Here is an 18819-nt window from a genome sequence, read left to right as displayed (position 1 = left end):
GTACGGGCACATCCTTGGGTGAGAAGTGGTTAAACTTATTTTGCTTGCTCACACTGAAGGTAACAGTTTCTCTGTTTGCAGGAATATTCCCGATCGTCGTCCTCACCCACAAGACAAGCGGTAACCTAACCAAGCTCCGTGACCTGTTTGAAGGGATGGGGGCGGAGGAGATCATTGCCGTGGAGAACTACACAGCCGAGGACCACACTGAGACCCGGGGAAGACACCTTCAGTTCCTGAACCTGATGCACAAAGTTCTGGAAGACGTCGACTTCAAAATGCAGAAGCCGATCAACCCGGAAAAAGAACGAGCCAAACATAAAACATTTCTCTTTTCTTTCTTGCATAGCAGGAGTAGTGATAAGCTTTGTGTTCAAGACCAACCCAATTACCACTACGAGGAGGTTTACGAGCAGCAAATGCACACCTATGGGCAGCAATTGTACACCATCAGGAATACAAATAGCATTTATCATGCAAACTTCTAGTTCCCGCATCTTTAATAAATTGAATAGGTTTTAATTAATATTAATCACCTGATGTACAAGGGACGCCCACAGCTTCTCACTTGCAAGCCTGGTATTCTACCACTTACACCGCCATCAAACTTGCTGCTTAAAGCGGAGTTCCGGCCTCAGAAACTATTTTTCAACAAACATACCCCCGGGACAGTCAGGGTTAGTACATTCCACAATGGATAGCCTCTGATCTGTCCTGGGTTGCACTTACCTTTTAGAAGAAATACTTACCTTGAAAATGTCTTGTCCAGTGCTGCCATCTCAGGTGTGGGCAGCTGAAGCAATCGCGTCCTCTTCGGCGTCCTCCTCGTCCCAGAATGCACCTGCACCGGCCCCGCTCGTCATGTCTGGTGCAGGTGCGTTATTCCTGCACAGCTTCTGGGCATGCCCAGAAGCTGTTTAGCAGGGATTGACGCGCCTGCACCGGAACTGATGAGCGGGGCCGGTGCAGGCGCATTGATTCCTGGGAGCGATGACGCTCAGCTCCCAGGAATCAATGCAAAGAGGAAGAGACGGCGCGGGCCGCGGCCGCAGAGGGAGGAAGTGGAAGGAAGGTGAGTATATTTTCTTCAATATCAAGGTAAGTCATTAAAAAAAAAAAAAAATTGGGACTGTCCATTTCTTTTTTTGGTGACACTGAGCAAGCGGATGGCCCAAAGTGGATTTTGAGGCCGGAATTCCGCTTTAACCTAACACTATCCTTGCCTAACTATTTTCTATCTCACCCTACACACAATTCCACATTCCTTCAGGCAGAGTGTAGTGAGTTACACAGTTTATCAGATAGTGTAGTATAGTTATTACATAAATTTACACATATATATATATGTGTGTAGTAGTCGCGATGAGGAACCCGGACATAAAGCACCTTGCTCATCTTTTACTCTCACAGACCAAGCCTGGCCTGATCCATCTGGGCGGCGGACTTCCACCCTATCAATATAGATAGAACGCCCAAAGTTACATTGAGCCTTTATAGCATTAAATCTTTCCTTTAGTTCCATTTCTGGTGAGTCTCTATATTGCTTAGGAATGAATAAAAAGTCCCATATGACCTCATCACACCAGAAGTCTCTGAACTTTTCGATTAGTAGCATTACCTCTCTTGGAGCATAGGGGTAATTGTACCCATATACTAGTGCCACCTTTCATTGTATCCACCTTTGCATACAGGACAGCCGGGGAAGAGTCTTCCTGTTGCCTCTCCCAGGTGGAGAAAATGGGGTTATCACCCACTGAACCAGATTCTCATATGCGGCATTCTGATCCCGAGCCCTGGCAATATTTCCAGGAGGGGGTTAAATCTGGAATCCTTTTAACATAAGTTTCACAGAATCACAGCTTTTTAGCTAAATCCCCTCTCTCCATAGCTTCCTTGGCCTCTTTATCAATTGTCACTGCAACTTCAGGACCTGGGGAGCTGCTCCCAGCTTCTGACCCCCAGTCCCACTCTGTCTCGTCAGCTGATCCCCAATCGTCAAATCCCCTCCTCTATGGAACCACATCTGTACTGGAAGGATGGGGATCCTATGGGTACAATTCCTGCTTCCTCCTCACCACTGACATTAGTGGGTGAGACTTGAATAACTGCAGGCTTTTGTAGGCTTCTGAATAGCAATGGGAGCAGATCCTGCCACTACTGCTGCGGTAGATGCATCTTCCGGCCACCCTCCGGCCACTTGTGCTGGCATGCATCCCCTTCCTAGGGAGCTCTGTGACCGAGCCCCCCTTACAAATACTGAGGGCCCACTGTCTGCTGGCATGGCCTCCCGCTTCATCATTAAATGCAACATGCCCCTCCCGCCTCCGCGGAGGAACTTGGATTTTGTCCCGGTCACCTCCTGGGTGAGTCCTGACTCCCAAGTGACATACAACTTCTTGGGCTGGCCTTCCTTTTCCTCTGCCCGCAGCAGCAGATAGCCACATTGCCCACATTGGACCCACGCCTGCACTTTTAAACGTTATGTTAGCACATTGAGGACATACCGCTCCTAGGTACTCCAGGCTGCCCCCTGTGCACAGCGCGAGACCACCTTCAGGCACCATCCGGGTGCCTGTGTCCCACACAAGGGATGGATTGGGCTGGTGGATCTGCTCCGGTGTCTGCCTAGCAGAGTCTTCGCCGATGGCGATAGCATTAGCGGTCACATTCTTCTGCTCTCTCAAAAATGCCATGTTCCTCTCTCCTACACGCGTCTTCCTCGCAGCCACACCCGAAGGAAGGGGTATTAATAGGACTCCCTTGGTCACTCCTGATTGGTTGGATGTTTCCGCTATCTCCACCCTTTTGCCATGTTGGGCGGTAACTCCTCCTGATAGGCAGGTCTGTGTGAAGCGCGCTTTCCCGCGCAGTACAGTAACTCCCCTGCCATGCTCTCTCACTCTAGCCCACAGGGAAGTTGCTGCAAAGTGGACCATGTCACTTGCCAGACATGCATCCACTCTCCTTATTTGCACCAGGGCCACAACTGCACTTTCCTCTCCTGAAGTCAGCTGTCCCTCCTTGCTAGACAAGAGTAATATCCCGCTGTCGGACGCACGGTCGATAGTTCTCTCCCCAGCCATACATGTGCAAATAAGATCCTCCATACTGTCTCCGAGGTTAGTTCCACTGCCTCTCCCGGCATGGCTGACTGCAATCCTCACAGTATCCATGCACTCACTATACAGAATAAATTTCCCGCTGTCGAACGCACGGTGAACATCAATCCATATAGCTTGTAGACACACCTGGCCCCTGGCTCCTTGCCCCCGGCCACCATCTTCTCCGCCCCCACTGGGACCTCTGATGCCATCTTCTCCGTCCCCACCGGGACCCCTGATGCCATTTTCTCCATCCCCACCGGGACCTCTCCCTGTTAAGCAGTTGCAGCATTTGTACTCTTTCACTCCTTTTCCTTCTGCTTTTCAATATCTGACAGCAGAGTACATATCATAGTCCATGTGGAAGGCTCCCATCATCTTGCAGACTTTACTTGGGCACTTGCGTTGCCATGGGCAACCTTCCATATGCACTTCTATCTTCATCCCACTCTCCCTGCCTCCCGCAGATCCGGCCTCAAACTTGGCTTGATTTTTGAATAACAGTTCTGGGCACAAAAATTGACTTTTCCAACTTTTTCTTCTGCCGTTGCCAGGGGCAACTGGCTCAGTAACCAATGGCAAAATCCCGGACAAGCCCCCAAAAGTAGCAGGATTTCCAGGCATTGGGCCTGATGTGTGTCTGCCATGGCCACCGGTAACACCAATTGCACATTTAAGCTGATTGCCCAAGTGTGAGATCTGAGTCAAAGAACAGTCCGGCATCTTTGGTTTGTTTTGTTTATTTTAAAAGGGGATGGGAGAAGGGAATGAGTGGGATACTCCTCTGGCTCAACTAGGTACAAATTGTGACAATTGAGAAAAAAAATGCCTTTCAGCTCTGACTTGACGCGGGCTGAATGCCGACCAACGCTTGCTGGCGCTTAAGATCACTGACTTGCTAAACTGTATTGAAGACTGACTTCTGACACTTTGGTTAGCTCAAAAATCCTTGACTATACTGAAGACTGACTTCTGACACTCTGGTTAGTTCAAAAGTCCTTGACACGGCTCCCTCCAGTCCTTCCTGACTGAGGTTGCCTTTTAGTAACTTGCTGCTGCTGCAACTCTCAACACTGTACACTGCACACTGTACACTGAATACTTCAGGGCCCAATCACTGGCACACCTTTACTTCTTCAGGGTCAACACTGGCACCCTCTTTCCTTTGCGCCTGCACCGGCTAGCTAGCTCCTGGATCCCTCTGACCTTCTCCGGAGTGGTCCCCTCTCACTAGGTAGACCCCCAGGGGCAGTTTACAGTACTCACGACTGGGAATGCTTTCCTGAAACTCGATCTCTCTCAGCTCCACTGGTCCTCAGCACACCTGATCCTCTCTGCAGCTCAGCTCAGCCCTCTGCCCCCTCAGGCAAGCCACCGGGACACCGATTCCTCTTGACAGGAGGAGAGACAGCCATACTCTCCCTCCTGGGACTCTGCGTCATGGGCCCCCCTCAAACTTATACCCACTCCCAAAATGCAATGTGGCAGAATCTGCCTTTCTGGGGTAGATACAAGCCTGGGTGTGCCATTGGCCGGGTTTTCTCCACTGCCCAATGAGAGCCCAAATTGAGCACAGTGGGAAGACTCCCCAGTCTCAACAGCCACACCTGGGAACCATGACAACCTGGCTGAAAATCATGGCCCTGCTGACAAGCAGACAAGGCCTACTACACTTTACCTAGCACCGACCTTGTAGGGTTCTACATATATATTTAAAAAAACTGTGCAGTTTTCCCCCTAAAATACATACCAGACCCTTATCCGAGCACTCAGCCCAGCTGGACAGGATGGGGATCGGAACGAGCGAGCGCCCCCCTCCTCCTGAACCATACCAGGCACATGCCCTCAACATGGAGGGGGTGGGTGCTTTGGGGCAGGGGAGGCTCTGCCCCCCTCCCCAAATTACCTTGCCCACATGTTGATGGGGACAGGGGTCTCTTCCCAACAACCAGGGGCTTTGGTTGTGGGGGTCTGCGGGGGGGGGCTTATCCAAATCTGGCAAGCCCCCTTTAACAAGGGGGACCCCAGAATCTCTCTCCCTGCTAAGTGTATTGTGTGTAGAGCCAGATAGAAGTTAGTTAGGCAGGGAGAGTGTTAGGTTAATCAGCAGGCTTTATGGTGGTGTAGGTGGTAGAATACCGGGCTTGTAAGTGAGAAGCTGTGGGTTTGAATCTCCTGGCCAGTGGGCGATTAATGGTTACTTGCCTTTAAAATTAGGTCTTGTGATTTTTCATCTTTGTGTTTGTATGTTCGCTAGAACATTTCCCCTGTTACAGATGTTCTGGTGCGAACCGAACAGAGGGGTGTTCAGCTCATCACTAACCAGGAGGTAGCATTAGAATGTTAGTTCTCTACTTTAATGATCTCATTCACTTTGTTTTCTAAACTTCTGTAATCTTCTTTCAACATGCCACTGGTATTGCCCAGATAGCAAGGATACTGTAAGTGTTGAATTGAAAGTCTGTTAACTTGCTGCATATTTTCACTTGCAGAGCGCTTGAAGCACAAGTTCTAGTTGACACATTTGCAATTTGTAGCAAATTTGTGTGGCAAGTCTCTAGCAAGAGCAAAGTTGCTGTGGTGAGTCTACAGCAAGAGCTCTGCAAGTCTACAGCATGAAATTTCAGCCACAGTGCCCCCTGTGGTGGGATGACAATTGCACAACATACCTGAAACAGAACTTGCAGCAGACTTGCAGAATGTTTGCAAAGAAAGTTGATCTGGAGTCATGCAATGGGGACTTGCTGCGATTGTACAACAAACTTGTGAAGCCGAGGCACATCTAGCAATAGCTTAGCAAGTCATTTTCAAACTTGCAGCTCAGTTTCTTGCTATCTGGGTGTATATCCCTTAAATTCTTAAACAGGTGGCTTTAAATGTATTTGGTGTGTTTTTTTTTCAAGTTAGTGTAAAATCTTTATTCTATAAATAAACATTTATTACAAGGTGCAACAGCAGAGGTGTAACTTGAAGCTTGTTGGCCCTGAAGCAAAAGTTGACCTGAGGCCCTCCCACAACTACCCGGCCAAGATACTCCAAGTGGCTAAAGAATATTTCCAATCTTTATTTACGTTTTGAGAGGGGGATTCTAAAGATTTTGGAGAAACTGTCCACATTTTAACATACTTCTCCAATTCATTTGAATACCTCTACACGGAGGGTTAGCTGTGTGACCATTATGGAAAGTGTGGCTAAATCTAATTATGCTTTTAAGTAACTATAGCATTTACAATTCACCTCTTTAAAAGTCTGCAGTGCAATAAAAAAAAAAAGAAGTTAAACATGCAAAACTATAAAACCCAAGATATGGCTAGACGGAAAAAAATCACAACACCCAGGCTCCCTAATTTCAGCCATATAATGTGTTTGAACTCATTAGAGAAAGAAATAAAGCACAAAATAGTCAACTGCAAAAGAAACCAAACCAACAATGTACACAATGTTTACACAATCAAATACACAGCCACATGTCACAGCAAACAACAACCAAGAGATGCCACACGAGATTGGAAAAATTGGAGAGAGCTGGCCCACAGAATTACCAGTTGCACACCACTAAATGGATAACATCGTCATATACAGTAGCTGCAAGAAAAAGTATGTGAACCCTTTGGAATGATATGGATTTCTGCACAAATTGGTCATAAAATGTGATCTGATCATCATCTAAGTCACAAAATCACAGCAGACAATCACAGTCTGCTTAAACTTATAACACACAAAGAATGAAATGTTGCCATGTTTTTTTTGAATCAGTAGTCTTTATTAAATGTTTTCACAGGATTAACAAGGTAAACGATATACAAAGCACAGTGTTGCGTCAAAAAGTGCAAAATCAGCAGGCACAACCATATAACAAAAAAACGTACATAACTCGAATAACATTAGGTTGGCGTAAAAACATAAGGTGGGGATCGCAATAAGACATATAATATTTTATCATCAGAAATATAGACAATACATCAGTGAAGAACAAGGGCTGAAAAGGAGGGTAGGTGTGAGGGAACCAATCCGAGGGGGGAACTTAAGTCGGGGGTTCAGAAGGAGGGGAGTAGAATCTGCTTTGCGTCCAAGGTCGCCATTTGACATAGAAATTGGAGCGCTTAGAAATAGAATAGGCGTAGGCTTTCTCAAGTGAGAATTGAAGGTTAGTTTGCTGTATTACTTCCAGGTGGGGGGGGAACTGTTTCCATCGCCTAGCAACAAGCGTTTTAGCTGCGAGAAGAATATGGATCGTCACCACCCTCAGACCAGGAGGGACACTATCCATGCCCAGAAACAGTAACGCTAGTGCTGGGTTAGGGGTAGTGATTATTCCAGTAGATTCCGAGATAATCTCGAAAACTTTTCTCCAGTAGCCAGTAAGACTCCTACAGGACCAGAAAACACGCATGAGATCACCTGGTTGGCCGCAGTCACGCCAACAGAGAGGATTGCTTTGGGGGTAGAATTTGGACAGGCAAAGGGGGGTTAGGTACCATCGGGTGAGGAGCTTTTGCGTCTGTTCCAAGTGAGCAGTGCATTGGGAGGATTCATAAGTGCTGCGAATGGCTAGTGCCCATTGGGCTTCAGAGAATGTCATTTGGAGATCTTTTTCCCATTTCAACATGGGGTCAGTTTTAGAGAAGGCCAGTTTGGATTGCATTAGATCGTAAAAGACGGAAATGCCTTTCTGGGAAGGTTTTGGAGAGGTTAGGAATTGCCTAATAGAAGTGGGCAGGGTCAAGGAGGGGGGGGGGCAACGAAGCAAAAAACTAGATACATTGTTATATGTATACATGGCAGAGTTATGGAGTGAGAATTCAGTTTGGAGTGATGGAAAGCTTTTGAGGGAGCCATGCGTGTATAGTTGGTCGACAGTAAGAATGCCCGTTGAGGTTAGTTTGGTCAGGTTGGTGTGGGGTAGCAAGAGTCCTAAAGTATCCATGGGCAGAGATATTGGTGTTCGAGGAAGGGAGCAATCTGAGGAAGTCAGGAAAAGTCGCCAGGCTTTTATGGTGGCCTGAGTGGGAAGGGGAAGAAGTGAGAGAGGCAAGGGTCGCCACATGTCAGCCAGCAGCAGGAGCAAAGGTCTTCCGTTTTGGCCAATGATGACTCCACCATCTTCCAAGGGAGGGAGTGTGATCTAGAAAACCAAGAGGGTAGAGGCGACAGTTGAGACGCCAGGTAGTTATCCTGGATGTCAGGAAAACCCAGGCCTCCTACCTTCCTGTGACGTATTGCGTGAGCATAGCTGCACCTGGCTCTCCGTCTTTGCCATACAAACTTACGGAGGATTTTGGTAAGGGTCGTAAGGAAACGTTTTGGAATTGGGATAGGAAGTGTACGAAAGATGTATAAAATCTTAGGGAGGCACATCATTTTGAATGTGGCAATCCTACCTGCCCACGATAGTTCTGTTTTCTGAAAAGCGTTGGTGTCCGCGAGGATTGTGGCAATTAGAGGATTGAGGTTGGAAGATAAAAGTTTGGACGTGGGGAAGGTTAAGTTAATACCTAGATAGGGTATAGTATCAGTCGCCCAAGCATAAGATAATGAAGTAGAGAGATGTGCTCGTGTTGACGAGTGTAAGCCCATGTCTAGAATCAGTGATTTAGTAATAAGTTTGTAATAAGAAACCTCGATGTACGAGCGGAGAACCTGGTGTGCAGCCGGGAGTGAAATAAGGGGGTTGGTCAAACTAAGTATGACATCATCCGCAAATAGGCTGATGCAGTGATTGGAACCTTTAAATTTAAATCCAGATATTAGAGGGTGAGAGCGAATAGATTGAGCGAGGGGTTCGATCAACAAGTTAAAGATTAGGAGTGATAAGGGGCATCCCTGACGGGTACCATTGGAGATGGAAAATGTTTTCAAGAGAAGACCCGCTGTCATAACTTTGGCAGAGGGGGAAGAGTAAAGTGAGAGTATAGCCGATAGAATGGAACCTGTGAATCCAAATTTGAGGAGGATGGCCTTCATATATCCCCAGTGAACGCGGTCGAACGCCTTCTCCGCGTCAACAAAAAGGAGCAGAGAAGGCGTTCGAGTGCGCTCAGCATGGTGGACAATATTAATTATGCGTCGTGTCGCATCCTGGGCTTGCCTGCCCTTGACAAACCCCATTTGGTTGGGTGCAATGAGGGAGGGGAGGATGGTGGCAATTCTGTTGGCTAGAAGTTTCGCATAAATTTTGAGATCCGAATTAAGAAGGGAAATCAGTCTAAAGTTAGCCGGAGAGTCCGGGGTTTTACTTGGTTTCGGAAGGGTAGATGTGTGCCTGAAGCATTTCTGCCGGAAGAGGTCGTGGCTTTAGAAAAGAGGCGAAGCATATACGGAGAGGGGGTGTCGGATAGCGTGGAGTAATATTCATTGGTAAGGCCATCGGGACCTGGGAATTTACGTACCGGGAGAGTGCGCAATGTTCGGTTAAGTTCTGCCAGTGAGAAGGGGCTATTGAGAAAGTCTTTAGATGCCGGGGAAAGTTTCAGAAGAGAGATGCCGTGAAAGAAGTTTTGGATAGCAGCATCTGTGGGCTGTGGTGTAGATGGATCGTCACGTAAATTATACAGAGAACCGTAGTAGTCCGCAAAAGCATCCGCTATTTCTTGTGGGTGGAGGAGTTTAACGTTAGTAAAGGGGTGGTACAGTGAGGCGATTTTAGTGGAGGCTCGTCTGGCTTTAAGTCTACTGGCTAAGAATTTACCTGCTTTATTGTGTGATGCGTAGAAATTCATACGAGTTCTGGCAAGCAGTCAATCATGGCGGTCACAGAGTAGTTGACGTAGGTCCGAACGAAGGGCAGTGAGGAGAGTCAGAGTGGGATAGGAAGGAGCTACTTTGTGCAGGGCGTCCAGAGATTTAATCTCGGAGAGCAGTTTATCTAATTTGGCGGTAAATAGAGATGATCGAACTTTTGAAAAGTTCGGTTCGACCAGACCACCCGAATTTCCCGAAAGTTCGGTTCGGATTCCCGGACCCCATAGAAATCAATGGGACCCGAACTTCGGGAATCAAAAAACACCATTTTGAAGCCCTAAAACCTAATAAATGCCCCTAAAAAGTGCCTAGGATTCTGGGTCATGCCCCAAGGACTATGAATCAGGCAAAAAAAAAGTTCTTAAAAATTGTCGCTTTTTGATAGAGAGCCAATTATTGAAAAAAAAAAAAAAGAGATTTCTTTGGATTTAGTGTCTGGGGGGTCAAGTGTACCTGTGAAGTTTCAGCTCTGTAACATGTCCAGAACCAGAATTATAGCATGCCAAACCTTCAAAAATGACTTTTTTGCTTCACCACACCTTTCTTTTGCTCCTAATCAACTGCACAGCCAATGTGTATGATGGGGACATAATGCAGTGCACTGGGAACAAGATTAGAGTTTTTTTTGGAAAAAGGTGCTGTCTCTTTAAATATGGATATAATTAACGGGTGTATTTTCACACTGCAAAAGGCTTTGCTACTCTGCTTCACACACATCTGCTTTATTTAGCGACAACTTTGGGTCGCATAGCAGTCTGCGTTTTGCAGTTGATTTTCACATTGCAGAGTAGCAAAGCCTTTTACAGTGGACTTAACATTTACAACAAGAACAGGCGTTAACTTGTCACTGAGGCTTTATCAACTGTGCGATGTAAAAATCACCTGCAAGACGCACACTGCTATGCGACCCAAAGTTGTCGCTAAATAAAGCAGATGTGTGTATCGCTGAAATTTATTTTGCACAATAGCTGACTAGCAAGCACGTATACCTGCTGTAGATATATCAGCAGTGCAACGTGCTCACTAGACGGAACCCTGACACTTAAAGCTATCCCTACAAAAACTAGATTGAATCTAACTATAGTGGTATATAGTACCCTAACTACACTGCATATCCCTTTCCTCACACAAAAAAAAAAAAAAAAACATAGTTCCTTAACTCCCAGTCCCTCCACTCCCCCCGCCTCGTCATTCCATCATCCACATGCTTCTTTTTTTTTCTTTTTTCTTGTATCCTTCACCAGGAAAAAAGAAAAAAGTTTTCATTACAAGGAAAAACAAAGGAAAATAGCAAGATTCTTCTTTCCGTTCACTTTATAGTTCCTTTCAAACAAAGCCATTCTTGTACACTCTCCGGAGTATTGAAGAAATATATTTTCCCATCTTCCTCCACCCTCATCCTCGCAGGGTATGCCATGGAGTAAATAATGTGTCGTTCTCTTAATTTTTTTTTAACTTCAAAAAAGGTAGCTCTCAATTTTCGTAGATCTATTGAAAAATCAGGGGAAAAAAACACTTGTGCGCTTTCATATTGAATGGTGCCCTTTTGTCTTGCTTTCCTTAGTATAAGATCCCGATCTTTACAATTCAAAAATCGTGCAAGTAAAGGTCTTGCAGGGGCTCCAGGGCCTGGTGGTTTTGCAGGAATTCTATGGGCTCTTTCTACTGCAAATGCTGTGGAGAAAGTAGTATCAGGAAATAGGGTTTTAATCCATGTCTCCACAAAATCTCCAGGGTTCTTCCCCTCAGCCCTCTCCGGTAAGCCCACAAATCTGATATTATTGCATCTTAATCGGTTTTCTAAGTCATCAACTTTTTGATGAAGGTATGTTACTTGCTTTTCAGCTGCTAATATATGATTTGGCACTGGAGTGTAATTATCCTCTAATGAGGATATCCTTTTTTCAGCCTCTGCCATCCGCTCTCTCACAGCCTGCAGATCATGGTGTAATAAACCAATATCCATTCTAATTTCCTCCATTTTACCAGTCAACATAGTATTACTTGCAGTTATAGCAGCCATAAGTTGAGAATGTACCTGTTCAAGTGAGAGTTTTGCTGGTTTCTCCGCCGGCATGTTGCTCTGTGTATTGCTGCTGCTTCCTCCACTCCGTGTGTTTGGTGGGCTCCGACCTACTTCCTGCTTCTCGGTCCACAAAAACCCCTTCAAACGTTCTGTTGCATAGCAGGACGTTCCTTACTTGTCTCCTTACTCATATTGCCCGGTATGTATCGCAAGCTGCCGCAATACTCGCATGGAGGTCCGGATCAAGGTGGGTATCAAGGTGCACAGCATGGAGCTCGAGTGGAGGCCCGCAGAGCTTCGATCACATGCAGCCAGCCATCTTGCTGGCTAACCACGCCCCGTAAATGATGGTTCTTAGTCACATTCCTCACATTCCTTAGCAGGGAGAGAGAACTTCACAATTCACAGATGTACAATGCCTTCACAGGACCCCACAGAAGTGTCTTTCACATGCAGGCTCAGAAAAAAGACAGATGGGCAACCAATCGTGAAGTACATCGAGGCACATACATTTATTAAAAAGTAATGCACTTACATAGTAGACATCATATAACAGCATCAATGGATAAAACCGCGGTATGTAGCGTGCTCAGCTCCGATATGTCTGCCTTACGCATATCGTCAAACATCTATGACATCTTCAGAGGCGTAGTATAACGGTGTGAGCACGCATTTAAATAAGCTGGCGCCCGGAAGTGACACAACAGGAAGTGCTCACCTCTTATGTTCCACGCTCTGCAATATCCTGATTGAGCTAAAGGAAGTGATGCAACAGGAAGCTGTCACCCCATGCTCTCCATCTACTGCATTGTCTTAACCAGGCAGACAGGAAATGACAGGAAATACCCTGCCCATATCTCCAAAGTCACCGGAAAACAAAAATAGAGCGGAACTGACAGGCATTTAAAATATATAGATAAAAACGATCGGTAATGAAACCGAAAGTTATGCATGATAAAAATGCTGAAAATATGTGTAATATTAAGACAAACAATAACATTAAAAATATGCTGACAATATGTGTAATATTAAGACAAACAATAGCATTAGAAATATACAAATGTATATAAAAGCATAAAAGGTGGCCCACATTCTCTAAACACCATAATATGCACAATATGCTATATTGAAATATTAAAATCCATCACAGACCAAAAGTAAAAAAGATTGTTTTTAGCTGTTGTTGATATGGCAGTTAACATCCCAGTCAACGTTCATTACCCACGGAGAGTATGTTTTCATATCAAATATCCAACGGGTCTCAAGCCTGGAGATCTCCCGCCGGACATTACTGCCTCTCCAGTGGGGAATAAACCTGTCAATACCCCAAATTTTGGTGCCAGCGGGGTTCTTCCCATGATGTTTAGCAGAGTGCTTAGAAACACTATGCTTAGGGAAACCCCTTCTGATGTTCCCTAAGTGTTCATTTACGCGAACCGCTAAAGTTCTGACAGTGCGGCCTATATATTGTAGGCCGCACGGGCATTCCAGCAAATAAACAACGTTAGTGGTAGAGCAACCAATAAAGGATTTGATCTGAAAACTTTTTGATGTGGCAGTAGATTGAAAATCGCATATTTTCCTTCCAGGTAGGACATTGACCTGCACACTTTCAACATGGGAAAAAGCCATTCAGGTTTTGGAAAAAGGAAACACGATTGGGTTTGTCCAAAATGTTAGGGGCAATTTGTAAGCGCAAGGGAGGAACACACCTAAAGACGACAGGAGGGGCCTCGGGTAAGCAGGGACCCAACACCACATCATTCCTGAGGACACCCCAATGCCTTCTAAAGATGCGCTTAACATCCTGATATTGCCTCGAAAAAGTAGTATTGAAGGAAAAACCAAACTTATCCGAATCTATGGGGACCTTTTTGTCAACTTCTCACGTACCTGACTGATGAGCCCGATAGTGCAAAGGAAGGCCTCCCTTACGTATCTGACTCGCGGCCCCTGGTAGAGCAGACAGGTGGCACGGGAGAGCAGAATGGTATGAGGGCCTGGCGGGTCAGCTGTTGGACGAGTAGCTCCAAGGTCCCAGATGCTTTAAGAGGAGACAACCAGCAGGTAGGAGGATCCCAACAGCAGGCAGGCAGAAGGACGGAACATCCGAGTCCACACTCACTCTGAGTGTTCACAGGCAAACGGATCAGTTCACAGGCCGGGTCAACAACAGGCGGGCAGCGTGGAATCCAAAGGAGCATGCAGGTACAAGGTCAGAGGGGAGCCGAGGTCAGGTGCAGGCAGAAAGCAAGGGAAGTCCAAAGTCAAGCCAGGTCGTACAGGAGATCAATCACAGAGCAAGGTAAACAGGAGCAGGGGTCACACGAAGCTGCGGATCAGACAGCAAGGACAAAATGCTGCTGCAGAGTTTAAATAGAGCAGCCTGTTGCCAATCACTGCAATTAGGCTGCAGACTCTACACTAAGTTAACCCCTTAGGTAGCAGACCCATGACATTGCCCCCCCCCCTAAAGGGCAGCCTCCGGATGCCCAATTGAGCCAACTTCTCGGCATGGGATCTCTTGAAGGATTGCATTAGTTCCTTAGCATGAATATTGCTTTCAGGCTCCCAAGAGTTATCTTCCGGTCCATACCCCTTCCATTTAATTAGGTACTGAACCTGATTGTACCTCCTTCTACAATCCAAGATTGTTTCCACCTCAAATTCCTCCTCTCCATTGACCATTACAGGCTCTGGTGGACCAGTATTTCGTTCAGGAAAAGGATTCGGAACCACAGGTTTCAACAGAGTCACATGGAAGACGGGGTGAACTTTAAGTGAATCGGGTAATTCCAGCTCATGGGCTACATCATTGATCTTCCTCTTAACAGGGAAGGAACCCAAAAACTTAGGGCCCAATTTTTTTGAGGGGCAAGCCATTTTCAAGTTTACTGTAGACAACCATACCTGGTTGCCAGGTTCCAGAATTAGTTCTCCTCGCTTCTTCCTGTCAAAGATCTTTTTATTATACTCCTGTGTCTTGGCCATAGTCTCTTGTAAAAGTTTGTTGTTTTCAGAGAAGAAATTCATTGTTTCAGAGACTGCAGGGATTGAGCATTCAGGTATAATACTAGGCAGGAAGGATGGGTGAAAGCCGTAATTAGCAAAAAACGGAGTTTGTTTGATGGCAGAATGGAAAGAGTTATTATAAGCAAACTCGGCAATGGGGAGTAAAGAGACCCAGTCATCTTGGGAGAAGGAAGAGAAGCAACGGAGGTACTGCTCCAGAGTCTGATTGGTTCTTTCTGTTTGTCCGTTCGTCTGTGGGTGGTATGCGGAGGAAAAAGCCAATTCAATCTCTAGAGAACCACACAGAGCTTTCCAGAACCTGGAGGTGAACTGGACACCCCGGTCGGACACGATGTTGGCTGGAACACCATGGAGCCTTACAATTTCTTTGACGAAATTTTTTGCAGTTTCCACAGCCGAGGGTGTACCTTTCATGGGCAAAAAATGGGCCATTTTGGACAGTCTGTCCACCACCACGAAGATGGTAGAAAAACCCTCTGCCGGGGGGAGTTCCACAATGAAGTCCATTGAGATCATTTTCCAGGGTCTCTCTGGAACGGGCAATGGCTTCAGTAAACCCCAGGCCTTTACCCTGCTGTTCTTGCTTCGGGAGCAAGTAGTACAAGACTCCACATAGCTCTTACAGTCGCCTACCACCTGAGGCCACCAGAACGTGCGTTGTACCAGTTCGGCCGTCTTCAGGGCACCGAAGTGTCCGGCCAGCTTGTGGTCATGACAGAGCTCTAACACCGTCATTCTTAAGTCCTTAGGTACAACAATTTTACCTTCATGCCACAATAGGCCATCCTGTGCCTGTAAGCTGGTTTCAGAGGACGAAGCAATCTCAGCAGAACAGTGTTAATTTTGGCAGCAAATTTCAATTTAGTTTTAGTCTTAGTCTTAGGACTAAAATGGCATTTTAGTTTTAGTCCTATTTTAGTCTTCTGCAAGTGTTTTAGTTTTAGTCGTATTTAGTCAACTAAAACTCCAGTATATTTTAGTCGACTAAAACGCCCTACATTTTAGTCGACTAAAACTCATTTTAGTCATCTATAATTGAATGGGTGTAGTTCAATTGTAATTTGTAATGCATTATTTAAGCATTTCTCTACAATTTCCAAACTCATTATATACTACTGCTGGTCCTGGAGTGAAAAATCTAATATGTTATTATTTATGCTTTGAGCATGCACCAGTGTTAATTTTTGGCAGAAAATTTCGATTTAGTTTTAGTTATAGTCTTTTGACTAAAATGCCATTTTAGTTTTAGTCGTATTTTAGTCTTAAGACTAAAATGCCATTTTAGTTTTAGTCGTATTTTAGTCATCTGAATTGTGTTAGTCGATGAAAACGTTTTAGTCGGTTTTAGTCGACGAAATTAACACTGCAGCAGAAGCCTGTTTGAGTCGGGATCGGAGATTCTCCTGTAATACAAGAAAGTTTCCTGAGGGAAGGATGGTGTCTGGGAGTGTGGACCTTTCAGGGTCGTTGAACATACGTGAAAGTGCATCAGGTTTTGTATTCTTTGACCCTGGCCTGTACGTTATATGGAATGATAATCTAGAGAAAAAAAGTGCCCACCTTGCCTGCCGAGGTTTTAATCTCTTAGCCGTTCCCAGATATTCTAGATTCTTGTGGTCTGTATAGATAAGAATGGGATGTGCTGCACCTTCAAGTAAGTAACGCCATTCTTCCAATGCGGCCTTGATGGCCAAAAGCTCGCGGTCTCCCACATCATAATTTCTTTCTGCTATTGATAATTTGCGGGAAAAGAAAGCAACCGGGTAAAGTAGGGCTTTAGCTCCTTGCCGTTGAGACAGCACAGCCCCCACTGCAACTTCCGAGGCATCAACTTCAAGAACAAACGGTAAGGCAGGGTCAGGGTGCTTCAAGATGGGTGCTGACGTGAACAGCTTCTTGAGGGCTTCAAAAGCAGATTGTGCTTTGGGAGACCAGAGGAATCGGGTTCCTTGCTTAGTTAGCTCGGTAATGGGGGCTATAATAGCAGAGAACCCCCTAATAAACTTCCGGTAAAAGTTGGCAAACCCGATGAAGCGTTGAACCCCCTTTCTGTCCATAGGAGCTGGCCAATCTAAGATGGCGGTGACTTTCTGAGGGTCCATCTTAATGCCTTCAACAGAGATGATCAGACCTAGTAACTGAATACACTGAAGTTCAAAGTCGCACTTCTCCGGTTTGGCGTAGAGGCCATGTTGCCGTAGTCGGGTTAGCACATTTCGGACATGTCTACGGTGGTCATCAACAGAGGAGGAGAAAATCAGGATGTCATCCAGGTACACGATGACGTACAAGTCCAGATAGTCACGGAAAATGTCATTGACAAAGTGCTGAAAGGTGGCCGGTGCATTGCATAACCCAAACGGCATGACTAGGTACTCAAAGTGCCCGAATCGAGTACGAAATGCCGTTTTCCATTCGTCTCCTTCTCGAATACGGATTAGATTGTATGCTCCCCGCAGATCCAGTTTAGTGAAGATGACTGCAGCTCCCAGTCTTTGAAACAGTTCGGGCACAAGAGGCAGAGGATAACGGTTCTTTACAGTTATCTTGTTCAATTCTCTGTAGTCTATGCAGGGTCGCAGTGAATGGTCCTTCTTTTCAACGAAGAAGATGCCTGCACCAGCCGGAGAGGTAGATGGGCGAATAAACCCTTTTTTTAGGTTGTCATCAATATAGTCCTTTAGCGTGCCCAATTCAAGCTCAGTTAAAGGGTAAATCCTTCCGAAAGGGACCTCAGCCCCTGGTAACAGTTCAATAGGGCAGTCATAGGACCTATGAGGAGGGAGAGTCTCTGCACCCTTCTTACTGAATACGTCCAGAAAATCGTGGTATGCCACTGGGATAGATTTTTGTAATTCAAGGTCTGAGTCAAGGCAGAGTAAGGCTGAGGGGTTGACTGAAGGTTCTTGCAGGCAATGTTGCTGGCAATAGCTTGAAGGAAATGTGATTTCTCCAGTGGCCCAGTTGATTTGGGGGTTATGGGCCTGTACCCAGGGCATACCTAGGATGATGGGGAACAGAGGTGATGAAATGGCATCCAGGCGTAAAAACTCTTGGTGATGGGAAGCAATGATAGTAAGCAAAGGGACCGTCTCTTGTGTGACTGGACCGGATTTAATGACAGAGCCATCAGCAAGATGTACAGCTAGTCCCCGGGCCTTTGGCTGAAGTGGAATGAGGTGTTTGGCTGCAAACGTCAAGTATATGAAGCAGCTGCAGGCTCCGGAATCAATTATGACGGATACCTGGATACTCCTTCCTGGGAGCTGTAACATAATGGGGAGAGTAAGATGAGAGGCTTGGTTAGGTGAAACAGGAACATGCACTGAGGAGATTGAAAGGCACTTACGCATCTTTGCAGGGCAGGACCTCACATAATGCCCGGGTTCCCCACAGTACATACAGAGGTTATTGATTCGTCTGCGCTGTCGTTCCTCCATGGTGAGAGAGGGACGAAGCAATCCCAACTGCATGGGTTCGGAGGTGTCCGGGCCCAGAGCGACTGGAGCAGAAGGAGTCTGGCTGGAGAAACTGGGAACTTTAGGTAGCATCCAAGTTGGCCGATATTGGCCTGAGGATCTTTCGGAGCGACGTTCCCTTAGACGTCGGTCAATCTGAATTGACAAGTTAATAAGTGCGTCCAGGGATTGGGGTATCCCAACTCGTGCCAGTTCATCTTTTAAAGGCTCAGATAGTCCCATCCGAAATTGGTAACGAAGGGCCGCATTGTTCCAATTGGTATCAGAACTCCAACGCCTGAACTCAGCCACGTAGTCTTCGGCGGCTCTGCGACCTTGTTGAAGTGCATGTATTGCGGCCTCAGCGGTCGCAGTCTGCTGGGGGTCCTCAAAAAGTTGGGACATCGCTACAAAGAACGTGGTGAGGTTGCTTAGCGATTCGGCCTTTTGTTTCAGAAGG

General features: G+C 46.1%; 1 protein-coding gene across 1 annotated transcript in view; it reads left to right on the top strand.

Moving 5' to 3' along the window:
* LOC309558408 (uncharacterized protein) overlaps positions 1-488 on the top strand; it is a gene marked incomplete at both ends in the record, with an annotated part of 44242 nt that extends 43754 nt beyond the window's left edge. The window contains one exon of the mRNA XM_082261482.1: positions 82-488. Within this exon, the coding sequence (XP_082117608.1) occupies positions 82-488 (407 nt within the window). The remainder of the gene's footprint in view (positions 1-81) is intronic.
* Positions 489-18819: the final 18331 nt, after the last annotated feature.

This window comes from Pelophylax lessonae, assembly GCF_965119305.1.
Source record: "Pelophylax lessonae genome assembly, chromosome: 6".
Lineage (NCBI taxonomy): Eukaryota > Metazoa > Chordata > Amphibia > Anura > Ranidae > Pelophylax > Pelophylax lessonae.
Note: the sequence above shows the minus strand (reverse complement) of the source record. Positions and strands in the feature narration are given on the sequence as shown.